Here is a 12,103-nt window from a genome sequence, read left to right as displayed (position 1 = left end):
AAAAAAAGGTTTGTAGTAATAAAACTAAGGGAAAAAAGTCTGAAGAGTTAAATATGGTGATCACTACAGATGGAAGTCCAATACTGCACTCTGTGAAAAAGTGTACCAGTATCTTAAATTTCTTCCAAATTCTTGGCTCTAAGCTATAAATGTAAAAGGGAAGGTTTTAATTAGCTTCAGAGAGCTTTCAATCATGTTCTTTACAAACCTGAAATTAAGTTTACTCCAGTGATTAATACAACCTTAAATATTACTCTGACTGTAATTGGGTGAAAACACTTATTTTTATTTGAAAGAAAATAACAAATATTTTACATCAGAGAGCCAGATAGCTCTATTAAACTCTAGCATATAACATTGAATATTGTTGTCTACAAGATGATGAAGCCTCAGATTCTGTGATGGTAGGGATTGGATAATAATTCCGTGGAAAGGTTAGTTGTTTAAAATACTGTGGCCTCCTGGGTCTTTGGGAATTGGGACATTAGAAAACTTCTGCTGTGTGTTGAAACAGGTTAGATGGAAATAAGAACAATCAATTCCATTGGTTTGAATCTCTCTGAGCATCACAGTGATTGCATTATTTCTACTAAGGAAAGACTAAAAGTGTTCTATTTAAAGATTTTGAACAAATGGAGCTCTCACAAGCTTAAAGCGACTGTAAATATTCAGGCCAAAAATATAGAGTTGGCAGGATAAAACTGTGACTCTTTTCAAAGTTTCTTGACGCTGCTATGGAAGAGAAAATAAAATATTGATGTTAACAGCAATAATACAACCTGCTACCTGGGCAAAGCAAAACTTTAAAATCATGGTCATTAAACATATAAAAGGCAAGCTTCAGAAAACAAGGGATAAACTTTCTGTGCTGACACAAAGGGTACACAGTCACGAAGGAAGAGCTTTTTTGAGCGTAAAATCTCTGTATCTTTGGAGTTGTTGGTTTGTAACTGCATGAACTTTTTAATGAATTTTACATTGAACAGTGACTGGATAAAGACAAAGAAATGAAACAGGTCTCCATTTCATCCGAGTTCTCTAAGTTAGGCTGGACTACAAAGCCTGTCTGCATTGGTGCAATGCTGCTCTTGGTACAGTGAGCTGGTTTGAACAGGAAGTCTGGAGATTGTCTCCTCCAGAATAGCCTACAACTTCATAGTAATGGCATTTTCCTGAGAAAAAGGGAGCTGTAGGCTTCAACCCCCCGAGGAAGGAGTTGAGACCCAGTCTCTTGATTCCTGATTGAGCAGTCTAGCTACTACGATATTATGCAAAAGTTTGGTGACATTACCCCTAGCATAGTCTTTCCTTTTTTGTTGTTTGCTCGTTTGTTTGTTTTTATAAAAAATGGACTCTACTCAGTTAGACACCTAGCTTCTGAAAGGATTTGGGGCTTTTCAGCCCAGATAGAGGAATGACTTAATCTGCCTCCTGGACTCCACTTCTGAATGTCCAGAGACTAGAAAATTTATGTCCTTATGTTCAGTACTTCCAGCTGACTGGCTCTACACTGGGGCTTTTGCAGATTGCTCTTCTGCAGTGCCTGATTTTTCCTCGTCATTGTTACTGGCCCTCAGTATCTAGTCAACAGTATTGTTAGATGGCTGCTTTTGATGTTGAATAGCTTTTCATTTCAAGGAAAGGGAGTACTGGCTGAGTAAATGTGAAGTCATTTCTGCAAAACCAACAATCTACCATTTACAGTGTGTGGTATCTTCCAGGTCGGTATTTTTAACCTTTGCCCTACATGTTCCCAAAACAAGGACCCACGGCTAAAATGAGATATGATTTTCATTTCTATCTTGCTGTATTTATGTGCAGGTACATTGCCTCATGCCAAAATGTACCACCACTGGATACTAGAGGTTTATAATTAATATAATACTCTTACCTAAAGTATAATTAAAATGCTGTCTGATGGTTATGGTTAATTAGCAAAAAACTAAAAGATTAAATTACTTGCTGGGCCCTTGACTGATTGAACTGATACGTGTCCTGGATAAAACATAAATATTGCAGAAAATAATCCGATATGACATCTCTGACATTCAACTGTAACTTAAATTATAGACTGGTCAGTAAATGATCTTAAGCTGTTTAAGGTTTCATCAGCCGTCTGCAAGATTGATTTTCTTCAAAATTACTGTACTAAAATGTTTTCTTTTGTTGTTGCACTGACTCAGATCACAAACCACAATTTTAAGATCGGCTCTTATTTACAAAAGTGCTTTGACATAGTGCATTTGTTCAGCCTAGGCAACAATAAAGGATTGTGGTATCATTTTGAAGAAGGTTGTTTGACAGACCCTGTTTGTTTATTTGGGGTAATGTGAGCTGCATTCAGAAAATGTTATATTTTGTTTCATGATTGTGTACATTCTCTCCCACTGCTTCCAGGCAAGCCCTGTAAGCAGAGAAGACACGGATTTAGACCTTGTTTCCATGGCCAGTGGAAGTGCTTTGACTGAGAACAGAGAAAAAAATAAGCAGCCACACAGACACTCAGCAAGATCTTCAAGTAAGTTATGGTTTTTTTCAATATCAGTTTTAAAGATCACTTTAAAATGCTAGGTGGAACTGAGCATGCTTGGAATCCCTAATAACACATGCTACTTATATTTCTGTTTCTTTCTTACCTAAAATCTTTTCATACGTTTTCTATAGTTATGTTTAAAAACTGCACCATTAATTTCAATAGACTTTCCTCCTGTGATTTTAACCCACCCGAAGTTCCCTGTGACGCATGCTAAGTCTTCTGATGATCAAGTTCTTAAAAGATTTTCTTTTCTCTAAATTACAAAACAGAGTGGTTTTTTTAATGTTCTCCTTTTTTTTTCCAAAAGACGTTTGAAAAATGCGTTCTATTAACTGAATATCAGAATACATATCCTAATCAAGCCACTGATTTCTGTTCTGTTGATTACCAGTTATACTGTAGTATATGCATCCTACTGAACTTACTATAGCTCAGTGGCAGAGGATCCTTTTAAAGCCTTATATTTTTACCACTCTAATATCATACAAATTAACAAAAGAATCTATATGTTGAAAAAATGAAAAAATAATACTTGAAAGTCATAAAATGGTAGCATTTTAAGTTTCATGTTTTATTTTGTGTGATATAACTGAAGAAAATGTTAATATACTTCTACTAATATGACATACTATATTTTGTCATTTGCGTACGTCTTTTCCTCATAAATAAAACTCCAAACCCCCAAAATGTACATTACAGAAAATATAAGCAGTATTAAATAACTATGGCAAAATTATTGAAATTCCTAAAACTGTGTAAGTAGTGAATTTTCTTGAAATTCTTTATGTCAAAATAGAAATCAGGTTATTTCATAAATTAGATGTAATTGCTGGATTTGCTTTTTTGATTATGTTTTCATATATACTGCCTTTTCACTTTCAATGCAAAACAAATTAAAATTCAAGGAAAACATGTAAAAATACTTGATATCTCTATTTTTCTGACATACTTTGTAAAGACTTTAGAATAAAGATTTATTTACATTATATTAGTCCACCACAGGCAAAAAATAACAGTGAGTACAATTTGTCTGTGCTTATTCACTTGATTTACATGCCTAAAATTAGATTAGATAAAATTTATCATCCTAGTCTAAGTTAATTGCATCCATGGAGAACGAATATGATTCTTTCTCTCTGCCTGCCATCTTAGAAAAGTGTCCTGAGTTTTCCTGTTTCTCTCCATTGGCTAGTGATGAAGCCCCACCATTTAAATTAAATGAGATTCCTAACTGCTAAGATCCTGAATTTAGGTGAGACAAGTCTAAGCTACTGATGTCAATGGCAAAATTATCATTATATTCATATATTCAGAATAGAATGGATGCATATCTTGAATAATTGAGTTAAATAGTATACACTGCATTCATATTCATGTATAACTGCTGTCTAGATTGTAACCTACACTATATTGCCATCCAGAAAAATAACTAATAAGCTCTTTCGACAGACAGGCATGTAGAACTTGCCTACGTTAGGAGCTTGGGAACAGTAAAGAAAAAAAGTGTCATTGTATTTTACTTTCAAAAAGAAGAGACTAGGAAAGGAGCAAGAAAGAGCAATCAACTGGCAGAGTCCTAAGTATGAGAGACAGGCAGTTTACAGTGTGGTAATATATATGTATTTTCATAAAATACACTTCTACTACATATTCATTCTCCTTTCAATAGTCCAGGAACTAAGGAAAAAAAGGCCCAGGTCTTACGTCTTTCTACATACGTTTCTGTATGTGCATCTATATAATTTTTTTCACCATGGATCTGAGAAATTAAACAGTGATGATACATTAAATTGTAATGCATATTATATATAAAACCAGACATTACTATTATCTTTGTACAATTTATATGCAGTATATAAACATGTTTATTATATTAGTTCTGTTTGCCAAAGACTGTTGTTTTTCAGTGATCAAAAATAAATTGTTAGTCCTGTGGTATCCTTAATCTGAAAACATTAGAAATTTGCCTTTATTTATAATGTATTCATTATAAAGTACTTTCCAGTTGTATTGTCTCCCTTGGTTTTGCTTTCTGCAATATTTATTGAAGAAGCCTAGAAACTATTTTAATGATTTAGTAGGTGTATTCCTTTTGAATTAGCCTGCACTTGTTTACAGAAGAGCTTAGAAAAGATGCTGTGACCTTAGAGGTGCTGCCATTTGAATAAATTGTTAAATGAATTTCTTGTACCATTTTTTCAGGAGAATTCAGCCTCAATGGTTTGACAAGCTTTAATTAATAAAATGTTACTAAGTTCACTTTGCAACATCCGTAATCCTGGTTGTTGCTCAGAATTCTTTTTAATTATTGGTAGAAAGTCTTCAGCAAACTGTGCCATACAACCGAGAGAGACGTTAGTATGTATCAGAGATATTAGTTGGGGGTATCATATATGTTTCTTATATATCATTTGTAGTTCAGTAATTGTATCAATAAATTGTTGAGATCCTCCGAGCTGAAAAGTGAGGTCTAAAAATGCAGGATAAATGATTTTTAGGTATATTTACTCAAAAAAACCTCAAATATATATGATACTGAAATAAAATGCATTTTATATACTACAGGGACATGACTGTACATGAATGCTCATGTTTTCGTAAAGATAAAACATACAATGCTTCAAAGTTTAATTCAGAGGGTTTTTTTAGAAAGGCTAAGGCAAGATTTTCACAAATATTTTGAGGAACTGCCCAACTTTGATGTACTTTTTGTAGATCTTATTTACCAAAGGTAGGTTCTTGGAATTTCTGGTTAAAGAATTTTAAGGTTTTTATCATGCAAATTTACTAATTTTTTCTGAAAAAGCTGGATGGGATAGATTAATCCTAAACTAAATGAATTCTGTTCCTTGACAAAACAAAATGAATTAAGGAATAAAGGAAATGCTGTGGACATAGAATATATCAGTTTAAGGAAAGCATTTGTGTACTTAAAAGTATTTGATGTTGTTCCATGTTACATGTTCAAAGGGAAAATTGACTGTGCATTAAATTCGCCCAGTATTAAAATAAAGGTAAAAAAATATATATAACCTAAAGAAAGAGTAACAATTGTTCAGTTAGACTAATTAGTTATCAATCTAATTTAGGACCTTGCCTCTATTGATGGTCAGTATGTTATGTTCTCAAACATACTACTTTATATTCCTTCCAGAAATCATAGTTATTTCTTTATGCTCCCTGGTAGCTAATTTTTCTTTTCTATTTCTTGAGGTAGGGTTTTTGGGTGGGTTGGGTTTTTTTTCCGTTCTTGTCTGACCACTGCTAAGATCTTAATCTCTGTCGTACCTATGGCCAATAAATTGCAAAAGTAAGTGTGTTAGAATGACCTTTTGCTGATTATATTCTCTGCCTTTCAGTTTCACATAAACTTGCCTTGCTTTTGTAAAAAAGGACAGAAAACAAGTTCTTTTTCCCTGATGTATAATTTCTCTGTAATTCACATAGATGAGCCATGATGGTTAGTGGCTTACAGTCAGAGTTGTGCAAGATTCAAGTGTCAGTCCTACACTCATTGATATTTTTATTAACTCCATAAATATTGGTGTGAATTTCTGGCTATATTTTTTTTTAATACTTTCATGAACACTGGCAGTGTAGTCAGCACTAAGTTGCAAGATGGGCATAGAAGTATTTTGCAAGAATTAAAAGTTATGTAATTATTTTGTTATACGTAGCTAGACAGGATGAATTTTTTTATACTAATGTCCAGTTTGTGAGTAGGCTGTGACAATCATCAGCTCCATTCTCTCATCCTAATCTGGTTCTGGCCAACCAGTGTTGGACCTTTAGATGAGTATCCTATGTATTTACATTGTCTACCTGTCATCACAATTTTGTGGTTTTCTTTTCTCTGCAAATCTTAAACTTTGTTTTCATTGTGCTTCTTGTCTTGTGAACTGCAATCTTTTGACAGCAATTTCCAGAAGCATCAGAATTTGAAAGTGGAATGCAATGGGAGCTATGCCTCTAACTGTTATTTAAAATGCTGCCCAGAATTCTTAATTCTTGTCTTCCCTGAATTCTAGTCTTTCAGGGAGCCTCTGATATCAGTAAAACACTGCTTTCCAGGGGAAAAAAAAAAATTGGACCTCAATCTTGTCATTCCTTAATCACCCCTTGTTCAAAAAATGGCCTTTAAATACTATCCCCACTACGAAACATTCATCAATTTAATTTCTGAGATAAATTCAACTTTACCATTCTGTTATGCAGTGGAATTAAATTAATGAAGTTTAATAATGCCTTTCTTACAGTGGAAAGACTTCAAACTCACAGTAAAAAAAACCACACACAGTAACTTTTATTTGACTTTCCTTTTTACATCTTTCTCTCAATTCTTATTTTTCCCCTTGACAACCCCCCCCCCTTGATTTTTTTTTGCCTTCCTTTCTTTTGATAATGAGAGCCCATAGAAAGTCTTCAACTTTGTTTTAAGCAGTGTATGGTACAGCTTCACTTTTTTAAAAATTCCTGCTTTCCTGCTCCTTTCTCCTTAGCGTTAGTATTGTCTATATATTCTGGTACCATAACTGCTGTCTTTCATTTAGGATTTGTAAACTCCCTGTGTGCAGTAAACATCTCATTTTTAAGCTTGCTCTTCATGCCTTTGCTCATATTTTACCAAGGGGTTTCTGGTGGTTTTTTTTCTTTCCCTCTTTCTTTTTTCTTTTCCTTTTTTTTTTTTTTTTGCTTATGCAGTCTGAATTAGAAGTTTGCCATGTTATAGAAACTGAATAAGAAACATCTTAGAAACATGGGATCAAATATGAAGGTACTTATTTAGTAGTCCTTTCAATTTCTCGACATTTACCTGCTTAGTAGAATTCCTAGAAGATAATGGTAAAATTTATGCTTTCTCCTTAGAAATGTGTAGAAATGCTGTAAATTTGTGGAGAATATTTACATTACAAATTACTTATTATCATCAGCAAAATGCTGAACCAAATTTACCTTAGAAATCACAACTGCTGCCACAATTTTAGGAATAAAGCTGTCTCTTCTGTAAGCCACATCTGATTATATGACCACATGAATATTAGTGGACAAGTATTTTGTCCAATAAAAGATGGTGACATGATTCCATACTTCTAATATTTTTGTGCTCAGAAAGTGAAGGCATAAAATGGGTGAATAAGGGTTCTACAGTTCTGAAGTAATTACAATTTACCAGGCTTTGATAACAAGTAGAAAAGCATGAATATTGGTTTGAACATCCTTTCAACATAATATTTTTTTCCATGCAGATACCTCTGTACATCTTACCAGAATACAAAATATGCCTCCGAAAAAAAACTGTCCATCCACCATACATTAATGCATAGCACATATTTACATGGTCAGAGGAAAACAGTTAGAAACTAATTAAACCTGTGTTATAGGCTGAAAGAATACAAAATAGCCTCAGTCTGGAAACCCGTAGACATATTAGAATGGAATGGTACCTAGACAAAAAGCCATGCAGAAGGATGTGATAATTTAGCAGTGGCACAACTCCATATGAATTTGAAGTTCTTTGATGACTTCCAAACAAGAGCTCACTCATATCCTGTGAACTTATGGTGCAGGTAGATAAAGCTCATAATCTTAATATTGTGTCACATCCAAATTTTTCATCTGACATTGATGCTTTCTTTTAAATAATTGGTAAGAAAAATCACTGTATTAGAAATTAATAAATCAGTACAATACTCTTCATTATATTTTAAACATTCTTCAGTATACTGAACTTTACTTGATGCCCTATATGTGAAAATACACAGCACAATGGAACTTGTTCATGTGCAGACTTGCACATGATACTAAAACCTACTTTTCTATGTATGGTAAATGTATGGTGCTGACATTTTATCCACGTGAGAGAAAGTATTTTACTGCAGATTCAAAAGTTTAGGCTTTTTTTCCCAGTTCTGTCACTAGCCTGTTAGTTGATATTAGGAATGTCATTTTGAATCTATATACATCAATTTTCCTACCTGCAGAAATAATAATCATGATATATACCATTCTTGTATAATGTTTATGTATCTGCTGATGAAAGGATGATAGCATCAAGTTTAACTGTTAGGAAAGGGAAGGGGCCTCCTCCTCATTTGTGAACTAGATAAACTATTTGGAAGCTGCCATGTCAACAAAGGAGTAATGTTACATATGGATATACACAGGTACAGCCATGCAAACAACAAACTAGTTACAGTATGGTCACAAAATCAAGGGGTATATCAAATGGTGGAATGATTAATTCACAAAATAAATATAATTGGTGACAACGTATGTCTAACTCTCATTCTTTCAGAGTTTCTTAAATTCAGTAACTGATTCTTTTTTTCTTAACTGGGGAGGTGTTGTATTGAGTAACAATAGAAATGCAGTAGTCCTTTCAAGAAATGTTGTTAAAAATTCAACAAAGAGTTTATAATGATGAAATTAGGAAAGATCAGGTATGTACCATGAATTTCTTTCCAGTATAGATATAAATCCTGTGTTTGGAAGTGAAGTAAATCAGCATAGGTGTTATTGTTTATGTGTGCAGAGAGCTATTTATCTTAATATTATCTGCTTGAGAAGAAGGCTTCTCTCAAAAATAAACATAAAATTGTGAAGGTAAAAGTGAATTTCTGAGGTGAAAGCCTGGCTTAATCAAAGCCAGTAAGCCAGATTTCAGTATGATACATGCATCTAATACGCAATGCAAAAAACTTCAAATTTTTATTGTTTTTTTTTCTATTCACAGATATAATATCTGAGTATTTCCTTGTTCTTGCAGTATGCAATCTTAATAACTTATATTTTAAAAAAAATCTAAGGAAACACACAGGTAGGCCTGGCTCATCAGTGTAATTCCATTGATTTCCATGCCCAAGTGTTTTAAAAATTTGACTAGTGGTGAGTGTGATTAAGAAAAAAAAAATCTGGACCAAGAAAGTACCTGTGTATAATTTTGCATAATGAGAATACTTGTGCATGCAAATTTGACATATTCTGCCAGATCAGGACTTTTTTATATTTGTTAAACACAGCTGAAAGATACTGCTTCCCTAACCATTTGAAATTACTATTGAGATTAATATATATTTTCTAAGTATTAGTTAACTATCGAAGAGCACATACCTAATCTTTTTGAACAGACTACAGAATGATTATTTACAAGATGCTGCTTAATTCACTTTGAGATTACATATTTAAAAAATTACCTAAATGCAGATTTTAAAAGGCACTTAGAACTTGCTTTCATTAAATTTAGCAGGCTAGGGAGAAAAATGATACTTTATCTCATGTAATTTCATCATCTGTGTTTTGAATTATGAAAATAATTCAAGAGCTATGTATAACAGATACACAGAGGCATTTCCTAAATTTTAAGTGCTTAATTTTACAGCCTGATAGTCTTTTAGTAGAGTTTGGGAGTTCTTAGTGGGGGGGGTGTTTGTTTTTTTTAAAGAGAAACCAGGTCAAAAAAAAAGAGAAAATCCATTCTGAGGTATTGACTTACGTGTAACTTAGATACCCACTTGGAACCTTGGAACCATTAGACCCACCACAAGGATTTCTGTCATATGGTATGAATAAATAATAACAATTTTAGGCTTCTTTTGCTGTGGAATATTTGTCAAGTAGCTTCAAAAAATATTTCTCAAGTCATTGCACAGAAAGACCTAGTAATGAATGTTGGGCTACTACAGAGTTGTTGCATTGGATGGCAAAGATGTGTCTATAGATTTTTTCCCCAAGACAATCTTTCTTTCCTTCATTTTTTTCCTTCTATCTTTTCCTTCCTTATCTCTTTTTCATTGCTGATTTTTCCACACTTGTGTTCCCTAATCCTTTCTTTTACTATGAACAATTCTTGTTTCTGCTCCTCCAACTTCTTATTCCAGCATAAGCTTCCTCTCCCATCCACTCTTAGGCTTCCTATCCACAGCTGCCATTGAGTCTTGTGTTTGTTTCCACAGATCCTTGTCTGATTACCTTTTTCCTCTCTCTCTCTATTCCCTTTTGTATCCAGCTATTCCTTCCCAGTATTCCTCAGATTTCATCATCTCCTAGGTTAAACCTCCTCCAAATTTGTCCTGATTTAGTGTACTATTTAGGCAGATCTTGAGTCCAGACTCTTAATCTACTTATTCTCTGCATGCTTTCTTATCATCACCTGTATTTTCACTTCTTTTAATTATGTAAGTTCTGAGAGTTAGGGCCCATCTAGTGCCCCTTAATCCATTTTCTTTATTCTTAGTTCCCCTTTGCCAATTCACAACTTTCTTCTTCCCCATGTTTTCTCCCTGCTCTCAGTGTCAGTCTATTTGTCAAGTCATTCTAGTCTTTTGTGCCGGCTATGTCAGGGTATTGTTTGCCAAGTTAGCCTTAGTTTCTCTCACCTTAACTGCAAGTCAGTCTCATTTCTCTCTCAGGTTTTAATTACAGCCGTCTGCCTCTTCTCTCAGTCTCCTTCCTATAGGAGCTTTGGTTCTCATCCTCTCCATGGTTCCTGTAGCTAGGCTCCATCCGCCACAGAGCGCATGAAACAAGCAGGCTCTTAAGTTCCCTGACCTAGCATGATCTTCAACATTATTTTTAGGAATAGTCTTGCTTAGCTCCGTGTAACATCATGGTAAAGCGCGTTTCCATGCTGACTGATATTTTAGGGAATATAGCCAAAAAAATCAAGAATGTCTCCTCCGATCATGTAGAAACTTCAATTTGTATATACTTGATCCAAATTTGGACAGATCCTAAAAGCAAGGCTCTGTAACTTGGCTGACTTCAAGTCCCCTCTGCAAAGAGCAACATAAATATTTCACATATTTTCTTAGAAGTGACCGACCTTTCAGAAAACTTTGGCCAAAGGCAGATATTCAGTATGTAAAATTTCATCCTAAATGGTCAAAATTGGGCATATAGATAAGGAACTAAAAACCAAAAGAAATACTGGGCTTTAATAACCAATGGTGCTAAAAGTCCTGTTTGTAGTTAGGAAAATGTTATATTTTACAGGAACATTTTGTGAGCATTATGTTTATTATGTTATTTATTTTAAGTGTGTAGAATGGCAATTAATAACTGTTTATAACTTATTCTTGTAAATGCTTATCTATGTGAATTCCTTCATGTGACTGAGTCACATTTTAGAGTTCAGATTATTCAAGTATGTAATTGTCAGCATGATCTAGTTAGAACAGCATCAATGTTTGATAAACAAAGAAGATATTTAAGTTCATTGTTTCTATAAGATTAGTCTCTAGTCCTACAAAATTGAAGTCAAGGAGATGTACAAACAAAATTAATTATTTGCTTTAAAAAAAAATTAATCATGAGTATGTTTTATCTTCAAATCTCCATATGGAAAGGAGATATACCTTTACATATTATGTGAGATTTTGTATAAGATGCTCCTGAGGCTTCTCAATGCTATTCAAATATAAGTGTGAAATACAAAAATATAAGTTAAAATTGCAATAGAATAAATGTATTTTGTTTTGACGTAAACAATGCAACTAACAAAAAATTTTTTATCTGACTTCAGTATTGCCGTAAGTAACAATATTAAAAAGTAACTTTTCTGAGATTGAT

The 12,103-nt window shown here is 33.6% G+C and overlaps 1 protein-coding gene across 1 annotated transcript in view; it reads left to right on the top strand.

Moving 5' to 3' along the window:
* LRRIQ1 (leucine-rich repeats and IQ motif containing 1) overlaps window positions 1-12,103 on the top strand; it is a 116,623-nt gene that overhangs the window by 98,806 nt on the left and 5,714 nt on the right. The window contains exon 25 of the mRNA XM_009325353.1: window positions 2,398-2,518. Coding sequence (XP_009323628.1) covers window positions 2,398-2,518 — 121 coding nt within the window. The remainder of the gene's footprint in view (window positions 1-2,397; window positions 2,519-12,103) is intronic.

This window comes from Pygoscelis adeliae, unplaced genomic scaffold (genome assembly GCF_000699105.1).
Source record: "Pygoscelis adeliae isolate BGI_AS28 unplaced genomic scaffold, ASM69910v1 Scaffold196, whole genome shotgun sequence".
Classification (NCBI taxonomy): Eukaryota; Metazoa; Chordata; class Aves; order Sphenisciformes; family Spheniscidae; genus Pygoscelis; species Pygoscelis adeliae.
The sequence above is the reverse complement of the archived record's forward strand: the minus strand, read 5'-3'. Positions and strand labels throughout refer to the sequence as shown.